Source organism: Clupea harengus, chromosome 13 (assembly GCF_900700415.2).
Source record: "Clupea harengus chromosome 13, Ch_v2.0.2, whole genome shotgun sequence".
In the NCBI taxonomy this organism is placed as follows: Eukaryota; Metazoa; Chordata; class Actinopteri; order Clupeiformes; family Clupeidae; genus Clupea; species Clupea harengus.
This window is the reverse complement of record NC_045164.1, coordinates 4,021,722-4,045,429: the sequence shown is the minus strand read 5'-3', so window position 1 is coordinate 4,045,429 and position 23,708 is coordinate 4,021,722. Positions and strand designations below refer to the sequence as shown.

Genomic DNA, 23,708 nt, shown 5'->3' with positions numbered 1-23,708 from the left:
CTGACTGCACCGCATGCACAATAATAGCTGACAGGGTCAGTTTTATGGACCTATGGGAATATTTATAGTAATGTTCTCTCTCTGCAGAGGCACTATGAGCGTCTCTACTGCAGTCACAGTCTCTGTTTCACTGCACTGTAATCTCCTCCCCAGTCTGTAAAGAAGACTCACCACTAGTCCATAACTGTCACATCATTTATCAAAAGGAGCTGTTCGTAGTTTCGCTGACACTAACGTGTATGGGTTTTCACAATGTTGAGGATTTTTTTTTTTAGGAGTTATGTTTTGAAGACAAAAGCCTAAACTACAAGTAATAATTTCAATTTTGTGTGCTGAATGTATAAAACTAGGTTTAAATAGAATCCAGAATGAAATATGTACTTCTCTGCAGTCTTATTTGAAAAAAAGATATGAGTGGGCTGATAAGATGGAAAACTATTTTAAGAGAGCGCATGCCCTTTGCACTAACACCCAACTTCAATCAATCAGTGATCTGGCAATAAAATTGTCTAATCAAATTATCATTTCACCAAATTGTCTCTCAGCAATCTGGAGTTCCTGATAAGCACAATTCTTTAGTCAGGCGGCAAAATAAAAGCCAAGGGCAGTGACATTTGCCCCAGCCAAATACATGTTTTTTTTTACCTGTAAATCTGAAGTTGAATTTGAACTTCTGAATATAGTCTGGGGTAGAAGAATCCCCGGTAACTCTTTACCATTGCTTGTTGAAAAGTTCCTTCACCCCAGCAGCATAATTCTTTTGGCTCTGCCAGGCTCTCCTCTCTGCCTCGGTCACCAAAGTGTCGGTGGGAACTGTTGGGAGGCCCACTCTCTCAGCGAACAAGTTAGCGCCTCTGTCTGTCAGCATGCTGTGGTCTGTCTGGGGTCAAGGAGATGGAAATGACAGCAAATGGACATCAGTCTCAACGGATATGCAAAGCCACACCTCAATGAGGTTTAATAATGTTCCTTGATCTTAACTTGTGGAGCAACTAGTAGTGCACGGTGCTAATAACGACAAGATCGTGGGTTTGCGTTGTTAAGTTGAGTTGTTAAAAACATCTGCTCAATGAATAAATGTACAAGGTATTATAAAGGTATTTTGATGTGTTTTTCTACTGCTAGTCCTTAGGTGTTATGTTTCATTAAAAATGACAATACTCGCCTTTTATAAGTGCATGACGTTACAAGATATCTATAGGGTTTGGGTTGGTCACTTGTAATGGTAAGTATTTACAGGGGAGGCACATTAATGCATTAATTACACACTAAGGGAGCGTAATATTACTGAGACTGGGAAATGGTAAAATATCTGGTAAAACTGGTAAAATATCATCCAGTATCACTAATACATGACAATAAATTATACATACTCAAAATAACACAGTACACAGAGACCACTTGGCCCTGGACAGCCTGAGTAGAAAATTGTTGAAAAGGGAAATCATCACTTGTTGCATAAGCTGCCTTTTGTCATGTGCAGTTTGCCACTGATAGAGAACCAGCACAGGCAATATCTGTCAAGGCTCCTGAGTGATTTCAGGAAAGTGTGTTGCAAAAACTGATAAAGGGTGAACACAATAACACACACACAGATATATTGGTCTATCTCTAGCAGTGACCTTGAAAGGCCTCACAGACTTGGCCATTTGACGTGGTAACAGTATCTTTAACCTCAAGTCACGTGTGTGGATCCACTGGATAACTCCACGCCTATGTATTCATTAATTCATTCATAAAACAATAGAAAGCCTTGCAGAAATAGAACAATCATTCAGAGCAGTTAAAAATTACATCTGGTGATATCAAGATTAAAGATTGATTTATTGATCACTAATAAAGTCTCAAATTGTACACTTATTTAACTTCCTCTGCTGGATGTATTTGTGTCAGGAGGTTGAGTGATAGTTATCCTGAGTAAGGGTGTCAATGATAACACCAGAGTGCTGTAATGATCAGCTATCAGTCCAAGTTACACTACGGTATGTGCTGCAGTCCGTGTACAATGAGGCCCAGGCACACCTAATATAATTTACAGCCTCATGGCATGTTGCTTTGCTGCAATGACTACAGAACTATGATATGTTACACATCCCATTTTCAGCCTCTTAAAATGGTGGGTCAGTAAATATTCCATAAGATGTGGAAACACAGAGAGAATACCTGTTGAATGGAGAATTGTCTGGCTGTTGAAAAAAAAAAAAAAAAATGTATTCCATTTCTGCAACATGAAGAACCAATCATGTCATCAGAATGAAAAGGCAATTTTCTGGCTGTTATCTAGGATCGTTTTTTCTCTCTCTCTCTCTTTATGGAGAAAGCTCTATCACCACTAATAAACACTGTCAATCCACAAACAGAATTTATGATGATAACAGAACTTCAGTTATTTCCCCAAGTGTGCTGTTTAAGAATGCATGAGAGAAACTCAAACGCACTGGGAGTTATATTTCAGTGAACTCTTACTAATCTCACCAACAACAGTGACATCTCACCTCTAATTTAAGATTTTCAAAGGCAATGCAATTGCAGCTCTTTGAATTCGTTAGAATTGGCCGACAGTTCAGATGCAGGTACAAAACTCCAGCAGAACTCCAGTTTCTCCACAATTTACTATGGCAGCTAAGAAGTCAGATAAAATGTATTCAAATGAAAGGCAGTCAGCCATGCAGCCGATTCAAGCAACACAAGAACTTGGTAAAAACATGGGGGATGGTGGAGTCGGCCGGCATTATGAAGGCATCTCTGCATTTTCCATCATGTCCAAGTAGGTCATGTCAGTAATGTCAGCCCACTTTTTATAGTCTGAGCGTTCTGTGCCAACACAGGTTAAGGTGTCTTTTATCTTCTATAATATGCCCGGTAAAAATAAGACCAGGTTGCAGCTATCACAGGCAACTGCCATGCTGGTTTAAAAAAAAAAAAGAACTATGGAAAGACCTCCAAATCGCCTACCTGTTTATAGAGGATATATAACAAACATTTTCTAGGACAGTTCTTTTTAGAGGACAATTTAGAGTTGTTAAATAACTGAATGCAATGCAAACATTACAGACAGCTGACTTTTCACCATTCCAACCTATATACTGTACATAACGTGTTTATGGAGTACCTTTTTGTCCCAAAGGGGAACAAAGCTTTATGTGGTTCAAAGCATGGTTTGGCCATTAACTATTACTGGGTATTTTCATCCCTTTCATCTTGGTAAGCCACTGTTATTTTCGTCACGGTCTGCACCGTGTTTATGGACTTTCACTTTGTTCACATAGCCACGTGCTTTTGTTTGCTTCCTTGGTTGCCATGTGCTTGCCTTTGTATGGTCATGTGCTTTTGTTTCCCCTGTCTCTGTCTCCGACCCTCACCTGATTATGTTAATCTAGTCTATCATCCTGTTCGTTGTCTTAATTGACTTCACCTGCCCCTAATTGTTTTAGCCAAATTATCTGTCTTTCCAGTTTAGTTTCCCTGTTTATTTAAGCCCTTATGTTTGACCAGTTCATTGTCTGTGGTTGTTCGTGCTTATGTTAGGATCACGCTGTTTCTCCTGCACCATGCCTGTGAGTAGTCCCCTCTTTGTGTTTGAACGCATCTGTGTGTCGTTTGTTTGGGTCCAGCTCTGCAACAGTGTCACAGTCACCCAAAGATTTCATATCCCATCTGAAGTCTTCATAAACATTCCAGATGTCCTACAAAGACAATTAGGCAACACGTTTCCTATGAAACTACTCTGGGTCTGACGGGTATTATGTCAGCCTCATGGGAATCCATGCCATCATCAAGTCAGCTTGTAATGCAAAAAAAAAAAACTGCAGTGTAACTTGCGCTAATATCTGCTCTGGGGAAGTTCTGTCATTACCCAAGAGAAGTTGCACTGGTAAGATCTATCTATTAATACAGAGCTGGTAGCCATCATACACTATGAGAAACAGAAGAAAGTATAGCTGCAACTACAGTGTGTCATTTAACTGAAAAAGCATTTCTTCTTACACTAGACACTGAAGCTCTCCCTAAGGGTTAAATCAAATATGCAGTACACATCCTGGCCTGGACATTATCTGATAAAATGTTTGCACTTTAATTAATCTTTTTTTTTTAATACCTTTCCCTTGGATTAAAAACTAGAAGAAAGCTGCCTAATAATGTACTTATGCTTCTCATCCTCCGGCCTCGAACAATGTTCCAAATTAAACTGAGATTATGTATGTATGCTTTTGAGACCACCAATGAATAGTAAAACATAATTTTTTTTTTTAAACATGCAACAAATCAAACAAATTGAATCAATAAGGCAGCGTTAGGGGCAGCACAGAAGAGACCTGTTCCATCACGGCTCTGGCAAGTGTTACGGGGTTGGCGATGTTTCTCACAGAGGACACAGCGCCAGAGGCCAGGGTGCTTCCGTCCATTATCATGGCGTCCAGCTCCACTTCTCCAGCTGTATTCTGCACGGCTCCGTGACCTAATAAAGACATTGCATTCAGGTAACAGATGTTCATACTTCATCCATTCATTCTCCAGCTATTTTTTCTATGACCTCTCACAGCCCTTGACCTCTTTATCTCAGCAGCTGTGCCAACTCTATCAAAGGAAGACATCTCTTTCACAAACAAAAAGATAACACGACACCAGAACACCAGACCTCTTTCCTTACTCAAGCAGAGGGTCATTGACCCAGGTCTTGAACTGTTTCTCACAGACTTCACTTTGTGTAACAAAACAAGTAATACAGAAATGTCTTCATGAACTTCTGCAATGTAAAATATATACCTGAGCACCTCCTCCTTTTGATGCACTGTTTTTCAGACAGTCCAAGAAAGCACTGATAAACCCCAAGACCTTGAATATTTCTCAGCTGACTATACCGTGTGTGTGAGTGTTTTAGAATGAGAGTGCAGGTTCAAGGCCAAGTCCATCATTTGAGCATAGTAAGGGAAGTGAATATCAAACATAGACTCCTCCGCTAGTATCACAGAACTCGCAAGCTCATTAAACATTAACTTCAAAGAGCTTGGAGTGTTAAAATTGTGAATATGATCATTTCCAGCATTTTTTTTATCCAGAGCGCAACATTAAACCAACACATTTTTAAAACCATACCGATATGCACATTCAGACTGTGGCTCCAAATTCATTGAAACTCCACTCTTCTCACTTCCTCTTTCCCTAAATGGAATTGCATTAGTCGTGTATTGATCAGTCTCAGCCCGTAGCTATAGCAGTGTATTAAAATTACCCCTCCGACGAAGTGCTGATTCCGCCCCTGCACTTTGAAGAGGATATGCTGTTTCAACTATTGTGGCAGTTGGCCATTACAAATGAGATGGAGCTTGACAGCTGACTCCGGCTAATGAAGTGTGTTGTTTTGCCCTTGCTGCTTTGATGTAATCTGATAATTACCTGGAGACCTCTCACCTCTCTTTAGGCCGATCGTTAAAGCAAAGTGTCATGGGTGTGAAATGAAATACAGTCCTATCCCATCTAAAAAAAAACACTGTCAAGGAAAATCTCCCAGTTTTAAAATGTACTGGTATTTGTACACTAGATAGATTTTGTTTTAAGCAAAAAAAAGTATGATCAAACACAAAACTTCTGTGCAAACATACAAATATTGTATTGTCACTGCCATTAAACAGCATTATTTGACTGTATGTTTCTATCAACATTTTCATACAACAGCTCGTCCAACATTTTGATAGAGCCACAGAGCTAGAGAGATGATACTTGCTATACAAGCGATGCAATGGTTTATTACTTTGCCCATCTTCAGTCAATCTATGTACTGCTTGATTGACCTTGTCTTTGATGATGGACGCAAAGAAATGGCATGGAACATTGACTCAAATCACTGTATTCTGAGAAATACCACCTTGTTTTCTGCACTGTTGTTTTTAAACCCATTCAAGGTCATGCTGTTCTGATGAATATCAGCACAGTTTTGATTATGTTGCACAGTTAATTATTTACCACAAACTAGCCCATAAAATGAAATGAGGCTAGGGTCTCTGCATTATGCATTGGGACACTGATAACACAAGTCTTATCCCTGTCCAAGTCCATATACTTTATTGTGCAGCTGTAGAAATACCAGTGATATGGAAAATTAAGGGTTCATTATTCATCACAGGTGTGCATTAGAAACAACCAAACAGCACTTACTGAGCCTTTACCATGTTCACTGGGACAATGTTGTCATTACTATGCAGTTGTGGGTGCACACAGGGACCCTGTCTAATAACTCTCACCTGAATCAAACACTGGATTATCCTCCAGAGCTCGCACTGCTGCCTCCACAGCGTCCAGGGCCGAGACTCCCTTTTTCAGAACCGCAAAGCCAGCACAGGCTGCAGCCTTCACTCCCTCAATGCTTGCATTGGACAGCTCATCTGGAATAGCCCAGGCACCGCCATGCACTACAATGACTGGTTTCATTTCCAAGTGTTCGAGACCTTCACAGACAACAACAACAACAACAACAACAACAAACAAAAGAACGAAAAGTAAACAAAAAAACACACTGGAAAATGAAGAATCCAATTTCTGCAGAGACGAGTAAGCCTCAGGAAAGCATATCTGGGTATGCAAATATAACATGGCAAAGCACACACTGTGGGCAGCATCCTCTGCTCATCTCTGTAGGCAGGATGAGGAGGATTGTTTACAGGAGGTGAACTGACAGGTTGATGTGGTGTTTTCTCCTGCTCCATTAAGGAGAGCAGAACAAGACAGAAAAATACAACTCCACAAGCTCCTCTAAGCTCTCCCTATATGCACAGAAACTCATATTTGGGGTGGATTAAACTTGAAAATATCATCCATACAATTCCAAATATTACCATAGTGGACCAGCTGGCTAACATTAGCACTTGCTTACCTTCTGTGCAGTTTTTCCTGGATAGAGAATTTAAAGATGGCTTAATTGCTCAAATTACACACTACCTTTCAGTGTTGGCATATGAGAATGTGATCTGAGCCCACAGCCAGCACATAATTGACATGTGTTCCACTTGATTAAATTCTACACTTAATGACTTCAGAACCAACTCCATAGCATGGGTGAGCTATGTGTCGTGGTCAGACACAAGACTGAAGCCAGCATGTCTTTCCCTGACAGTTGGCCAAGTCATCTCAGTGGCATTAACACAGGAGACAGAACCAGTAGTCACTGCAATTGAAAATATTTAGATCAAATAGGAAGACAGGGTGATATTTTCTGCCATTATACATTATACTATAATCTATGTAATATAGCCTATTCTATTATTCCTTGCATTGAAGGTATGCAAACTTGCATTTCTCAACACAGAAAACCTGGCTCTTAGAATGACAAAGTTATTCTAAATCTTCTTGCAAGACAAAAGAGTTATGTTATGAACTAAGCAGGGTCAGGAGAATAAGCTTAACTGTGTCTTTTTGCTAGATACCAAATGTTTCTTTCACTCTGAAATTGATTTAAAAAACGCTAAATTCAAATAAAATAATGGGATGGCACTGTGTCCATTTCAGAGTTTTACTAGATAGTGTCATCAAGGTACTGTTGAACTACTGTTTCGCTAGCCATCAGAATGCTTGATTTAGAGGGCTGATAATTAGCATATTTGGCTTGGCAGCTGGCCATGGCCCTTAGATGCCTACAGCGGAGATTGTGTGCCAGCAAGGTCCACTGACACCCTATATGGATAAGGGCTAATGTGAGCTTAGAACTACTAGTAAAAAGGAGAATGGGGAGGAGGTGGGATACTTTGCTACACTGGAATCTGTCAATCATCCCTGTGAGCTCCTCCCAAACTTTGTTTGGAAAACATAATTTGATGTCCGTCCTACTCACTGGAATATACTGCTTTTTAGTTGGCCATATCATGAACCTTTGTTAAACATTACAGTCTCAAGGATTGAGGACTGGGAAATGTTATCACACCACAACTGTCCAAACACTGTCCAGACTCCATAGGTTACACAAGGTTACACAAAATAGCTTTTCCTGAGTGCAGTTTATAAATAAATACATTTGAACTGTTTCCAGTGGGAAGTATCATTATATTGTGGCCAGTGTCGCTGTACTCAGTGTTCCATGGAGTTTTCGATTTACTTGGAGTTGTATTAAAGTTCAAGCCTGTGCCCAGTTGTCAGCCAGAAGCACCTCTACTTCAAGTCATCAAATAAACAGTCTATAAAGATGTTTACGCCTGCTCGATCATCCCTTATCCTGGAAGATATCCTGAGACTGATGTTTTTCCAGGAGGTCTGTTGCGTAACTTTGCCCACATATTACTGTCACCATGGCAACCGTCGACATAACAAGGTTGTCCTGCTGCACTTCACTGGAGTTTAGAAGAAGTTGGAGAAGTTCTGGTTCTAATACGGTCTTATGGCGAGTATAAGCCCAAAACCAACACATCTGTAGTCCTCCGTGAAGCAGGTCCCCCATGGCATCAGAAAATGTATAAAAGTATTGCTGTTTGTTTGTGCCGTAGAAATCATTGTTTTAGCTAAGTAATTAAACATTTTCTGGCCAGTGACTTTTGATTTACTTATCTTTCTGAGATGGACAGAGTTTCCCTCAAATCTGGGTTAACAAAACCCACTTTGTGGAATACCTTCCTAGGTTTCTTTCACCAGAGCAACAGGCTACTGTGGTTAGGTTCATGCAAAAGCTGCGTCATTATGCAAAGTCTTGCTGTTCTTTTGTGGGCTAAAGTAGCTAAGTAGTTTTTGGTGGTCATGGACTTATCATGATTTTGTAACTCTGAAGCCGTGATAAATAAATAGCTCTCCCCAAAATTACTGTGCAATTCACACTTTGTTTCTCTGTTGCAGCCCTTTTTAAGTGGGCATATTTGTTTACATGTTCGGGCACTCTAAATTGACATCAAATGTGCATTTGACCTAAAACAAAACCTGCACACAAGATATTGAAACAAATGTCAACCTGTTATCATCCTGTTATCCTTCAGATATAGGCTGTCATTATCGCAGGTCTTAACGCATTTCAATTGTTCACAATAAAAAAAAAAAACGACCGTGCCTTTACGTAGGTGAATAGCTGGTAAGATTACGCCATCAGCGAAATGTAAATTAGGGGCCCAAAGAGACGGGAAGACAAAAGGCATTCGGAGAAAACATTTCGAACTAAACTAAGAACTGCCTGGGTTGATCTAACCACTTTTCAGTCTGGAATTAGGCTACTTATTCCAACGCTACCTCAGACGGTAAACTGAAACCAACACAGCCTAATATATAAGAACAGGACAGTATCAGCACTGTTGTAGAAATTAATGGGAACTCTCGAACTTAGAGGAGATAAAAATCCCTCAAAATAGAAATTCCTGCATGTAGATGAGAACACGTGCATGGACTTATAATTTAACTCTGAATGGTCAAGATGTCAACAAAGTGTAGCTACTCATGTTTACTGTTTCGGCGGATGCGTCCCATGGTGTCTCCCTCATGAGTGAAGCCTACGACAAACCTAAACTTTCAATATGAAAAAAAATCGCTGTGATTGACAAGTATACAGTAGGCCTACTCAAATACAGCATATTAGATTCGTGAGAAAGAAAACTGCACCTGTGGATAGAGTGAAGGCAATGGTAAAATGCACTTACCGTAAACTTTCTAATCGCTTTACACCGAGATCACAAGAGAGTGTGGGATTGCCTCCAACTGTACTAATGCTGTGGATGGTGTGAATGCATCTGGGTGAACAAACTCAGAGTTTTAACAAAAACCCACTTTGTGGAATACCTTCCCAGGTGTCTTTCACCAGAACGGCAGGCTACTGTGGTTAGGTTCATGCAAAAGGTGCGTCATCATGCTAAAGCAGCTAAGTCGTTTTTGGTGGTCAAAAAAAAAAAATGCTTCTGGACTTATCATGATTATGTAACTCTGAAGACAAGATAAATATAAGCGCTCCCCAATATTACTGTGCACTTAACATGTTGTTTCTCTGTTGCAGCCCTTTTTAGGTAGGCCTATTTGTTTACATGTTCATGCACTCTAAATTGACATCAAATGCACGAGAACACCCAAAGCAAAACCTGCACTCAAGATATTGGAACAAATGTCAACCTGTTATCAACCTGTTATCCTTCAGATATAGGCTGTCATTATCGCAGGTCTTAACGCATTTCAATTGTTCACAATACAAAAAAACCCACCGTGCCTTTATGTAGGCGAATAGCTGGTAAGATTACGCCATCAGCGAAATGTAAGTTAGGGGCCCAAAGAGACGAGACGACTAAAGGCATTCGGAGAAAACATTTCGAACTAAACTAAGAACTGCCTGCGTTGATCTAACCACCTTTCAGTCTGGAATTAAGCTACTTATTCCAACGCTACCTCAGACGGAAAGCTGAAACAAACAGCCTAATATATAAGAACAGAACAGTATCAGCACTGTTGTAGAAATTAATGGGAACTCTCGAACTTAGAGGAGATAAAAATCCCTCAAAATAGAAATTCCTGCATGTAGATGAGAACACGTGCATGGACTTATAATTTAACTCTGAATGGTCAAGATGTCAACAAAGTGTAGCTACTCATGTTTACTGTTTCGGCGGATGCGTCCCATGGTGTCTCCCTCATGAGTGAAGCCTACGACAAACCTAAACTTTCAATATAAAAAAAACTCGCTGTGCTTGACAAGTATACAGTAGGCCTACTCAAATACAGCATATTCGATTCGTGAGAAAGAAAACTGCACCTGTGGATAGAGTGAAGGCAATGGTAAAATTCACTTACCGTAAACTTTCTAATCGACAAGAGAGTGTGGGATAGCCTCCAACTGTACAAATGCTGCGTTCATGAGCAAGTGGGAAGTCGGAAAGTTCCGACCTTTACTTTTGCGTTACTAATGGAATGTTTACCTTCTGGCTAGCTAGCCTACTTAATGTTGCCTAACTGTCAATACTGTTGACTTTATACGGTCGCTCTCAAATCAAAAAGGGAATGTTCCGAAATCTTTCCGAAATTCCGATTCCCATCTGCTTGAACGCACGGTAACAACCAGAATCTTACGTCAGCCACTGGAACGTGTATGTTTGTGCGTGCCTTCTGGCGTATGCGTTCTACGTGACAGATGTGACTCTCATTCTTACTTGACCAAAAATATTTTGCAGTGGTAGGCTACCCTGGCCTTTTGGCAATATTATTAAGCTAGAAAGGGTTCGATGGTATTCTGACTTTTTATAAAGCCACCACACAGACCTACATGATGGTCAACATACTGTCTGTTGTTTTGCATAACTTCAGTGTCAGGTTAATTTGGCTGTGTATATATGTCATTACTGTGTCCTCAATTTTAACCTCCTCCTTCCGTCTCTCCTTCATGTTGTCTTTTTCTGCTTTCTTCATTGGCCTCCAGCTGATCCTCTCTGTTATCCAGGGGCGTTGGTGGACTGTTAACCGTCAGGGGATGATCCAAGATGATTTGAAAATGTACTTGTAAATAGACGCTTTTTATTCTTGCATTAGAGGGCTGCCCATTGCAACAAAAAAAAATCAACATTCTTGTTGAGCGCTTCAGTGCATTTAAATGCCCAAAATGAATCTTTCATTTTACTCGGATCTAACCACTAAATAACGATACGATCATGGCGCAGACCACTATCAGTGACACCTGACACTGACCTACAGTAATATGTGTTAACGGTAATTTGATTCAATATTCATTTCCTAGTTCAATCTGACATCTCTGGTGAATGAGCCAACTTTCTAAACTGAACATCAGCTCAGCTTAGCCTAACGTTTTGTTTTATGGAAGCTGTGTAGCTATCAGTGTATGGCATGATAAGAAAAGAGTTGGATTGGTCATAAAACCTGTTTAGGCAGATTACAATGATACAACAACATGGTATTTTTTGTTAAATATTGCAGCTCTCTTCTGTGTCATTGTGTGCTAAGGCTTCATTTCAATCTTGCCTTTATATCAAATAGGATCTTTTTTTAAGTCAGAGGTCATTTCAGCACCACGGTGAAGTAGACAGCTCCTCTGCTCCCAGGCTAGTAACTAGTAACCAGCATAAACTAAGGTCCGCCATAATAGGGCTAATTAACGTTTAAAGAGAGACCCAGTCATGCTTTATCTGGAGTACTATGCAGAGTTACTATGCATGTTACTAACTACCATGCGGGGGGAAAATGCAGTCCTGTGTATAGGACACATCCGAATACTTACTGCAGGCTGCACAATCAATGTATAAACCCTGGTAAATAGTTTGGAATTTACGGCATGTATATAATCATCCCATTCTTGGCATGTAGCATATAACATGACATTTCTAGTGACTTGGCGTGAGAATCAGTGAAACTGACAAAGATTCATTCAAACTTTACCAAGGCTTCTATGTGGCCTACAGTTAAAAAACAAAACTGGCTGTTCTGCTCAATGAAATCTGCCTTAATGAGTTGTCCAAAGCAGACTGGAAATTATATATTCTGATGTTACTGCAGAAGTCCATCAATGGGATCAATGGAGGAAGTGGAGGATTTTGAGGACTTCAATATCCTGCCAATTCTCAACTGAAACAAAGGGCAGTGAGGTTTTTTTTATGTTTGTTAGTTTGTTTTTGTTTTTTACCTGAGTTTTTGCTCAGTTTTAAAGGCCCTGAAATCTTGATTTCACACCTTAAGTATATATATATATATATATATATATATATATATGTATATATATCTAGAACATTAGTCACAAGATTCACTAATCAATATATTTATATGATCAATGGGTCAAATGGCTTTGTGTAATGTGAAAAATGTCAAACTCACAGATAATTATTACCCGACTCTTCAATTCCTCTCAGTGCTACAGAGCTGTCACAGAAGGAACAAATTATGTTCATCTAGTTGTGGGTTTGGGTTTAAAGCAGGAACAGAGCCTGGTTTTGAGCCTAAAGGGTCTTTTATACTCGGTTTTTACGCAGAAACGTAAGCACGTAAGCACGTAAGATACATAAGCGCAGTTGTTTTGATTTATAGTTCCTTTAGGTTCCCCAAGGGTTGTGCGTGTTGCAAAGCGATTCAAGGCCAAAACAGTAGGTGGAGTAACGTTTTTTTACCTACCCCATGACGCGAATGGACACGATGAACGGGAGATTTTTCTGTTGAAAATGCCTTACTTTATAGACAATAACGATCATACACCCCCATTGCACTAAACAACACTCAAACAAATAAATATTGTATTGTTAGTCTATTAAGTATTGTATTTTATTAATTAGCCTGTTGTTAACCTTTCCTGCTAATCGTAGTCTGAGATTACAGGGAAGACTTTTGTTTACTGCTCCAGAGCCTAAGTGATCTATATTCTTAACTCCGGGGTTATCTCCCTTTCCCTTCTGAATGTTGAGTGAAGTAAGCGTATTTATTGCAGCGGGACAAAGGAAAATGAATACATTTGTTACACGAAATACAAAGGTTGGCAATTCAGTACCAGTGGCGAAAAAGACAGATCACATGATGCAGAAGTTCGTTTATTGACACATCTTTTAAGGACGGGCACATCGCTTTAAATGACGTGTTTATAAGTTACATTATTCAAAGGTGAAAGATAGAAGGCGAGAGAATCGCCAGGTGTACCTTCTCATCATGAGTGAATGTCAGTGCTTGTAATACAATGGTGTTGGCCGCAAGTTAACTCCACTTCACGTTAATGATAGCTTTTGTATGAGCAGACCGGGCTCACGCTTGCCTCACGGGTGCAATAACATATGCCATTTAATCATATTTGGTAGAATGAAGGACAAATTAGTTGTGAATACTATCACCGAATTTGAAAGGTATTGGTCAGGTAATAGCCGAGTGACAGCTGATTTTCTTTCTGATTTGACAGTAGCCTACATCTGTGTGTTTTAAGCAAATAAAATGTGGAATAGGCTATTTACCAACGGGCATCTGCTATCTTGGATTATACAGTAAATAAGTTGCAAAATGAAACAAAAACACATCACAGTTAAAGTTGTATTAGTATTGATTGATTCACATCGATATGAATGGATGACATGACTAACAAGTGGCGAAAAATGAATATGAAAGTATTTTCTCGGTGAATTAGCACGTTCTCTCCAAACAGACGTAGTAAACTTTTTTTTTTAAATGTCAACACAGTGGCATAGCCTACCTCATAACTGTCGTCGGACTTTAGGAAAAAAACTTAGCGGAGCATGAAAGTGTAGTGGGCGAAAGGTATGCAATTCAGTACCAGTGGCGAAAAAAGACAGATCACATGATGCAGAAGTTCGTTGATTGATACATATTTTAATGACGGCCACAGCGCTTTAAAACGACGTGTTTATAAGTTACATTATTCAAAGATGAAAGATAGAAGGCGAGAGAATCGCCAGGTGTACCTTCTCATCATGAGTGAATGTCAGTGCTTGTAATACAATGGTGTTGGCCGCAAGTTAACTCCACTTCACGTTAATGTTAACTTTTGTATATGAGCAGACCAGGCTCCATTCTATCGCTTGCCTCAGGGGTGCAATTGATTGATTCACATCAATATGAATGGATGACATGGCTAACAAGTGGTGGAAAATGAATATTAAAGTATTTAATTAGCGCATTCTCTCCAAACAATCGCAGTCAACGGTTTTTAAATGTCAACACAGTATAGCCTATCACCTAACTATCATCTGAAATATGACGGTATGTCAAAACAAACCTTTGATCTAAACAGAATATTCAGTATGGAATAGGAATATATCAGAGCAGTATCTTTTATCGCGTTTGACAAATATGCTCAGATTGCTGTTGCTGATTTCTCCTGTGAGAATGGGATAGTAGCCTATTCTCTCCATGAATTCGCGTCATTTGAGCGTCCTTATAAGTGTTTGAAGAGGGTTTGTAAAGATGCTCATATCTTCGGACCTCTTCTGTTATGTTTGTTCATAATCAACAAGAAGAGGCTTGTGAGACGGTCTGCAGGCTATTCATGATTCAAAAACATTCTAGTCTTGCCTTGGCCTTTAAAAATGGCGGTATTATGCTATGAAACCGGAAATGTGAGACTCCTGAAAGGATGTGGTTAGCAGCCAATCACAGTCTTTGCGGGCTGAGTGGGGACGCCGTGGTTTTTGTTGGAAAGTCAGAAATTTTGGCGGACGCACTTACGTGTTACGTCACTGCTTAAAGGGGCTTACAACAACGTTTATGTAACTTACGTGTTACGTTTCTACGTAAAAAGCGAGTATAAATTGCACTTAAGGTTACACTCTATTACCAGATGGTCCTATTAATAAATGTTACCACGTCTTGCATGCCTTACCAGATTTTGAGCAATGTATAATTTTTAACAGTCATGATCTACACCATCATATAAACTTAATATTGAATGTCTAGCACAGTGGAAACAGAGGTTGTTGGACAATAGTTATAGATTCTGTAGTGAATGTCAGCGATTCCTTCAAACACAAAATTATAGTAACATGGACATGCACAGACTATTAAAATCCATTAAATGATGCTGTTCATATGACCTACTGTATAGGCTGTTTGAGACTTCAGCAACGTTTGGCAGATATTGGAGGGAAACATTCTTGGAGTCTCTTGGTTTTATAACATATATCTGGAACAAAAGAATGCTTTGAAGATTGACTATAATGGAACAGGGATCTTCCAGAGAAAGTTCTTGTTTACATTTAGACCCTCTGTTTGATACACACACACGCACACACACACACACACACACACACACACACACAGAGAGTGGAGTAGGTGAGGTTAGAGGTCTCACTTCAGAAAGCATGAAAAAAGGCTTACTGCACTACAATTAGGCTGAAAATGTTGTGCTCACATCTCCCTTAGGTTGAGGCTGATTAAGAAAATTGGTTATCAAGGTCTTTAGAAGGAGAAAAGGAACACTGAATGTTATACCCTGTCTGATAAAAATATATTTTAAGAACTGTTTAACTGTTTAAGAGATTGACAGTTTTTTGTTGTTGTTGTTGTTGTTGTTGTTGTCGTTCCATTTTAGATTTCTTCCCTGGCACAAAGTGTCACGTGGAACATGAATATTCCATAATGATGTTGGGAGGAGGATGAATTGGAAAGGGATAAATGGGGGAACATCCTTCAGTGAGATGGCATTGAAGATGTTGCTCCTGCGCAAGTAATTGTAATAAATAATAAAAACAGGTCACACAGCAGTATTAGGCAGTGTTGAAACTGACATTAGCGCTACATTTTTGGTAGACTCTGGTGACAACTTTCCAGAGTTTTAAAATCCTTTCTCATAGTATTATAAATGGTTATATAGTGTTTTAACATCTAATGAGCCTTAACATGCATGGATCTTTCAGCCTTCCTGTAAATTCTTGATATCTTAAAAAGTTTTCTTCTGAAAAACATGCAATAAATGGAATAATTATTATGTTAACTGGCTTCATTGTTGATCTTGATGAATTGTAGTTCTGTTTATTTACTTGATGATACTAACGACTTAAAAGCCGTCATTGTCTGACTGCAAGGATCAATCTCATAAACCCCCTCTAGTGTTGTGAAAAGTATTACCCATTTTTCTTATACTCGTTATGATGAGTGATGACCAATGGCTGTGGAGAGCCAACAGTCTGTAGATTTCATTCCACCCACTGATTAGCACTTCTTCAAATACAGAACTCCTCAGTGACATCCTGCTGCTGGTCCTCTGTGGTACATGATTAGATACCCAACATACAGTAGATAACTGAAGCAATTGCTGTTGCCAATTAAAGATAATTTCATTTTGGAAAAATTGCTCTCCTCTGCTGTAACAAGTCCACCTCCCAGTACCTCCAAAGCTCACTCATCAAATTATTATTATACCTCCATTTGTTTTGCAGCACCAACATTAGACCCTTAAACCAGAGATTTTGTAGATAACGTTAGGATTACCTCAAGTTTGAGTCAACAGTTGAATTTTGCTATAAAGTTGCCATCACTGGATTTATCTAGTTTTAAAAATGACGCTTGTTCCGTGTCATGTCACGTTTAACCAAGCGTCAACCATCACTGCAAGCTCCAACCAGCAGTTTCTCTTATACGTACCTCAGAGTAGGTATTTATTTTGCCCCCGAGTCCCTGCAGTGGAAAAGCACCTATTGTTATCCCTACCCAAGAAAGTCAGCCTAGAGCCAGGAATCCTTAAGATTTTCATTAAATACAAAAAATAAATGAAAAAAGTTATACTATTTATGGTCTTATATAATTTTTTCCAGTAGTACCCATTCAATGTTTTACAGTCTGTGATGACATATTTTTGATAGAGGATTTTATTGTTACTGTCCTAGTCCACTTTTGGATAAAAAACTGCGAAAGGGATGTACAGGAAACTATGCCTTTCCCATCATTGTTTTTATGTTTATGTTTTTACAGCCGAGCTTCATTAATTTACTCTTGGTATATACCCAATTTGCCTACAGTACTTCTACTGCTTCACAGTAAAAGTATGTAACTGGAGAACTGCAAGGTGGTTTAAATGATAGGTTTAGATGTTGATCCGCTAGATTTTAGATATCGCAAGCTAGTTTTGACCAGATATGCTATTTTGAATAAGGAATCCAGAACAAGTCCAGACCGAATGAGCTGCTTCATGAATGGGTCTAAATGGGATCCGGACCGAAGGAGCTACTTCATGAGTGGGTCCAAATGGGATCTGGGTTGGATGAGCTGCTTCATGTATTCAGATGTGGTCTTGACTAATGGCTTGAGAGACATGAGCCCCAGTGTGTGAGAGAGACTGATGCACGCTCAGTGCTTGTCGTATGGTAAAGTTTGTAGCAGTCCCGTGGGAACTTATTTTATCTGAACGCACTGTGATATGTGTGTAGTTGGATGATGTATTTTTCAGTCCCTGCCAGCTCGTTTAGACCTCTGGGCCGCTTACTGTGGAGGATCAATGGTGCACATTGTCAGCAAACCATTTCAGTGCGCTGTGAGTCTTTGAAGAAGCAATTAATCGGACTGGGATTTCTTTTCTTTTCTTTTTTGAGTAATGAGAACAACAGAAGCACCATAACAGAGAAAGTGTTCTTGCTGAGGTCATTGATCTCTCCTATGCTGTTGTTGTGAACCCTGTGTTATTGGCTGTCTTTTCATATTATTATCAATCCATTTATGCTTTTATTAAAACAAATGTGTAAGGGGACTCCAAGACAACCACAGCTTTCAACTTTGTTCTTGTGACAAAGTGTTAAGCTTTGAATCAAAGTTCAGGGCGATCATTGAGCTTTTTTTGCCATCTCTCCCAATAATATTTCATACCTCTTGAATCATTTTCAACTAACGATGGCCAACATATTTACGGATTTGAGGACAGATTGAAATATATCACTAGTGACAACTTTGGCTTGGATTTGAAAGGGACCCGTGTGTCCCTAGTATCTCCTACGTCTGAATAGCATTCACATACTGTATGTCTTGCTTTGGCCATACTGTAAAGTAGGGCTCCCCGGAGTCGGGGTGGCCCCCTAAGCAATTTATGTGAAATGCACGCTCGGGAGCCAAAAATAGCTAAGCTTAAGTTTCTTAACTTTTCCCATGCATTCACAATGGTAGTTCTTAAAGATTATTTTCAGCTCATTTTCAATGGTCATGATTTTATTTTTAGGGTCTACTAGAATAGATTTGCATGCTTCAATGATAATTTTTCTCATACTGAACATCTCTATTTACCCTCTGTCTGAAACGCTTCATTGGAGCTCCTGCCTTTAACACTGTAGAGGTGCAATTTGTATAATAAGACCGGTTCACTTACGTCTCTCAAGTTCAAGGACATTCCATCATGAAGAAATAAACATGGCAAGCATTCTGAAAAAAATCGAAATAACAAAGTAATTGTTTACTTTCTTCTACAGTGCCTATGGTACATCCCCACATAACTTCCTGAACTGGTTTACCTTGGCTGGTGTGTGTGAAACCATAGGTGTGCACACTTATCGCTAACACCACCCCAAACATTTCACTGCACACTCGTTTTATTGCCCAAATGTTGTTCGACAACCTTTGCATATAGCATGTGTGAAAGAATGACACTGTGTACATACCATGTTTGTTCAATGGACAATGTTGGATGATTGCCTTGCCGCCATTACATCTTGTTTTCTAAGGAAATGCACTCCCGTCCCGGGACAACTTTATCGCTTGGGCAGGTTCGCGAGGAACATGGTTTCGCCCTCACAAATTCAATTTACTATAGTATAAGGTTTTCTATGGTGAATGTGACCTATAACTATGGTTATCATTATTTTGAAGGCCTGTTGTTGTTCAAATTATTATTGGTACCGTGTATTTCTTCTGCCACTTGACATCCCCCCTGAGCTGTGAGCCTGTGATGGTATGGGCCAATTAGGGTGAGTTCAGTTACCTTTTAAAAGGGTTAGCGTGGTAGTAGTAAAGGAGCTTCTGTGCAGAGAGCTTCTTGGGTGAAAGTTTGTTTGTGAGCTTAGTCTATGCTCGTCTCTATCAGCTTCAGAAGCTTGAGGTTCATATCTGGGTACTGTCTCAATTTAGTGACAAGTGTACTAAGCTGTAATACTGTCTATACGTATACAGCTGTTTGTAAATATATTTTTGTTTTCATCTATATTCTCAGTCTTTTTGTTTATATTTTTCACTTCTTTGATTATGCACCTGATGGAGGACAAATACATTTACAACTACAGAGTCTTGTCTGCCTGCTGCCTTTTGTGCCTTCCCTAAAAGACTCTTGACACGGATACCCTTTTGACATCCAGCCCTGGTCAAACAACAGACGAAAAGGATTGTTCTCACCCAAAATTCCTCTTCCCTTGCAGAAAGATCCAAAACCAAAGTATCATATAATCCATGCTCTTCAAACAGACAAGTAAGAGAGGTATCTAACTCCAGAAATCCTCCAGTTTTCTTTGTTTATCACACATCGATGGTTTCTCCACCTGCCAGGTAAGTATCCCAGGTGTCCTACACATACACTTCCTGTCTGATTCCACAGGTGTGGTTTATTAGGGAACTTAAAAGTCCCCTTTCCTGTCACAACATCAGTAAAAGTCCTGACAGCAAATTATATACAGAAAAACAAATAAAGTATACAATGTCACCATTTACCATTAAGCAATGAGTGGATTTCCCTTTAGGACTTTATCTAAACCCCCTTACTACTACCTCAACAGTTTAACGTAAACTTTATTACTTCACTGGGGTATACTGTATGTGTGAGGGTTTGATCTAAGTCCTACTTATCTGTGGCAGTGCCACATCATGGTTGTAACATTCACAGTGATCAGAATTATTTGTTTAACTTGTAAACTGACTCTACTATCCTGTGTTATACAAAGACTGTTCTGTTATGTACAGTTTCTCGGTAACCAAGGCTTATAAACTTGTTTTATCCCATAGTGTAGATTTCTGTGGGTGAAGGACATTTATTAACAACGTGGCACGGTGGCTCAGGTGCTTGCACTGCCGCCTCACAGCAAGAAGGTCATTGGTTCGATTCCTGCATGGGGCGCTGTTGGCTCTGGGGGGGAGGTCCTCCCCGGACCTTCAGTGCTCAGGTGGGCTATCTCCCGGGCCTTTCTGTGTGGAGTTTGCATGTTCTCCCCGTGTTCACAAGGGGTTTCCTCCACAAAGAACCCCAACAGAAAAAACATTCAAAAAGAACTGAACATTCCTGTCCGTCCCTCACCAAGACGGACGGTTCACTTGGTCCCCGGGCGCTTACAAGCTGCCCACTGCTCCTGGGAGGTCCTGGAGGAAGGACGGTCCAGTATGGGAAAAAAGGCAGAGAATAAATTCACCGTGACCTCAAGCCTGCGTGTGTGTGTGTGTGTGTGTCCTGTGTCGCCTCCATATATGCACATGTGTGTTGCAGTGTGTCGTGTGTGCCATTAAAACCTGACAATTATTATTATTATACGAGTTGGACTGTTGGTTTGATACATTTCCATCACACATCCACCAGACACATGAGCCACCCTGGAACGAAAGACTGTGATTATGGTGACAAGTGAAGAATGCTCTGACAGAGACAGAGAAACTGAAGAATGTTGGGCTGTGAAAGGGACAAATGCAGAAATATTGTATACAGTAATTTGAGAGGGAGAGGAAGGGAGGGGGATCAAAATAATCACTCAAAGTGACGTAAGGTATAATTGTGGCACAGGTTACTAAATCTATGCAAGTCTGGAAACATTTTTATCTAATTATATCTGCATGCTGATTCTGATCATATAGCCATTTTACGGTTTCCGGTTATAGTGTTCTAACTCAATACTGGACCAATTTCATTTCATTTTCATTTTTGTCCCTAGTTAAAATTTTGACCCAAAAAGATGGGAAAATAGGGCACTTTGTCTTTTGGACATTCCGTTTGCTTTTATTTATGTAAATCACATTCAATTGCCTCTGCGTATGAATTGCCTTGCATAAAATGTATTGGTTAATATTTGTGTGTGTATGGAGGGCATGTATTGGTGTGTATAATGACTAAGACATAATATGGTAATTAGATAGAGTAATGGCTGCTACTGGGGCAGTGAAAGCTCCGCGGCTCAACATGTCTCATCAGTTTGATACACAATGAAGAACTGCTAAATTAAAGGGAATTTCAGGATTTTTCAACCTGGGCCTTATTTTTTTTAGATTTTTGGGTCCAAACTTTTACTAAGGATAATTAACGGTCGAAATCGGTCCAGTATAGAGATAGAATGCTAAAAGCAGCAACCGCAAAATGGCTATACAATGGAACCCTAGGATGCAAGCCAGCATAGACATACTGTATATATATATATATATATGTCTGTAACGGTGCGGCTGCCCGTTACCGCTACGGAGATACAATCCTGGGCTAACACGAACACACTGGACAGCGCGGGGTACAAACATACGTTTATTGGCACACAAACACTACCAACATATTGCACCGCGATCACGACCACCTCGGTAAAGATACATACACTGAAAATACCGACACTGAAAGGCCTTCCCTTCAACGCGTGGCAGGCGTTGTACATGGCTGGACAGTGGCAGAGTACTTGCCGTGCGTTGGCAGGTTGACGGCCAGATGCAGCACAAAGGACCGACCCGATGGAAAGTCGGGAAGAACTTTTGAACTGTTGTCGAATGGAACGTCAGACCTGCCCACGTCAAGTTGGTGGGATGAGAGGGGTGCATAGTGTGTATGAGTGATTATTTAGAGTATGTATTAATAGAATATTATTGTCTTTGGGTAAACACGGCTGTTTGCACCTATGCAAATGTATTTTGTGATTAGTCAGGAATAGAGATGTGTATTAATTGATTTATGATGTGGCAATGGTTCAGGCCGGTTGTATAAAATGCCGGCGCAGAACAGGTGTCGAGAGCGAGAGTCAGGGGAACAACTTCCCACCCCTTTGTGACGACTATAGGCGAATTGTTTAGTTTGGAGAGCGACGAATTCTTAAGTTAACTTCTTATGATTGATAGTTACTTGTTTAATTTGGAGCTGAATTGTTTAGGGTTTATTTATTTATTTATTGAGAATCATTGTTTGGAGTTTTTGTTTCTTTTTGGTTTTTCTCCATTCTGGCATGTTTGGCCGACGAAACACGGATATAAAACATTTGCCATTTCAACAAAACATCCCAGACACTGCCTCCCGTTTTTTGTTACATCGCCGCGAGTCCGTCCCGGCTACAATGTCTATGCAAGCCAGGACATCATAGTAAACCGCATGTTTTCGCCACAGGCTCGGAACAAGCAAAACACTATTCCAGCCAATGGCAACATTGATTGGCTGTTGAGTTCAAATGTCAACAGTCTTTTGCCAGAATTAAGGACTATCGTGTAAGACATAAATGTTGCCTTGAATAAAGTCAAAGAAAGTAAGAAAATTCGCATGGGCAATTAAAGTTTGCCAATTATATATGTATTGTGTGTAATTAATAGAGAGGAACTAAATTGATGGAGTGGGATTAACTGATATTGTTGAATAATGTGAAGCACTGAAGGGCCATTGAAAGAATCCAGTATCAGTAACAGTATGAAAATAATTAGAAATTAATGTTGTCTCTCTGAAGTACCTTATCAATTCATTCTGTGAGCCCATCATCTAAATATCACTGTTCATCCAGATTTTAGCCAGAAGGTAACAGGCTTTTGTTGAAACATCTTTTCCCAGAGATTTCCCAACATTATTCTGCCTCATTTACCAGCTGTTCTGGAGAAGAAATGTCTTCTTAAACCCACATATGCAGTTTTCACAAAGATTCTGACGTTAACCAATGTTTTCTCATTTGGGATTTGAAGAACATTAGGTAAGAACACAATTTTTGTTTCTCAGCTTTTCTTTTCAATGTCTGTCTGTGATTTCTGTGTGTGCACGCACCCCTGCACTCTCATGCCCTTTTTGGGGGATTGGCGGAGCGTTTAATTACTGTCTACTGCTAAATGGGAACAACTGACATGTGCTTTTATTTTATGAGGACAGTGAGATTAATCATTATACTAATGCAGGTGCGAACAATTCTGAAGCTGACGTAGACACTCCTTAGGACCTTTCTCAAGAACTAAATTATGAAAAAAACTAGGAAGGTATTGGGGAATGAGGCTCATAGTAATTCATGTTTTCAACACTGCAGTCATTTAGGGGTGGCAACATAGATCATTAATGTGCAAACCCCCCCCCCCCCCCCCCAACTGAAAAGCCCAGATATCAGTCATTTCCACATATGGCAGTGACCGGTGTGGCAGGCTCACCACCTGGCGCCAGAGAGCCT

The 23,708-nt window shown here is 39.9% G+C and overlaps 1 protein-coding gene and 1 long non-coding RNA gene across 5 annotated transcripts in view; one reads left to right on the top strand and one right to left on the bottom strand.

Annotated features, from left to right (window-relative positions):
* si:dkey-103j14.5 (isoaspartyl peptidase/L-asparaginase) overlaps positions 1–18,746 on the bottom strand; it is a 28,191-nt gene extending 9,445 nt beyond the window's left edge. Inside the window, exons 1-4 of one of the 4 annotated variants that reach the window (XM_031578964.2) lie at positions 18,728–18,746; positions 6,243–6,446; positions 4,317–4,459; positions 717–880 (exon numbers count right to left, since the gene is read on the bottom strand). In XM_031578964.2, the coding sequence (XP_031434824.1) occupies positions 717–880; positions 4,317–4,459; positions 6,243–6,429 (494 nt within the window). In that variant the 5' untranslated portion in view covers positions 6,430–6,446; positions 18,728–18,746. The other 3 variants (XM_031578963.1, XM_031578965.1, XM_012816980.2) reach the window with 3 other exon arrangements.
* On the top strand, positions 3,512–6,222 carry LOC122133392. The gene is made up of 3 exons (XR_006152729.1): positions 3,512–3,557; positions 4,289–4,481; positions 4,568–6,222. It is a non-coding gene; the product is annotated as an uncharacterized LOC122133392 (long non-coding RNA).
* Positions 18,747–23,708: the final 4,962 nt, after the last annotated feature.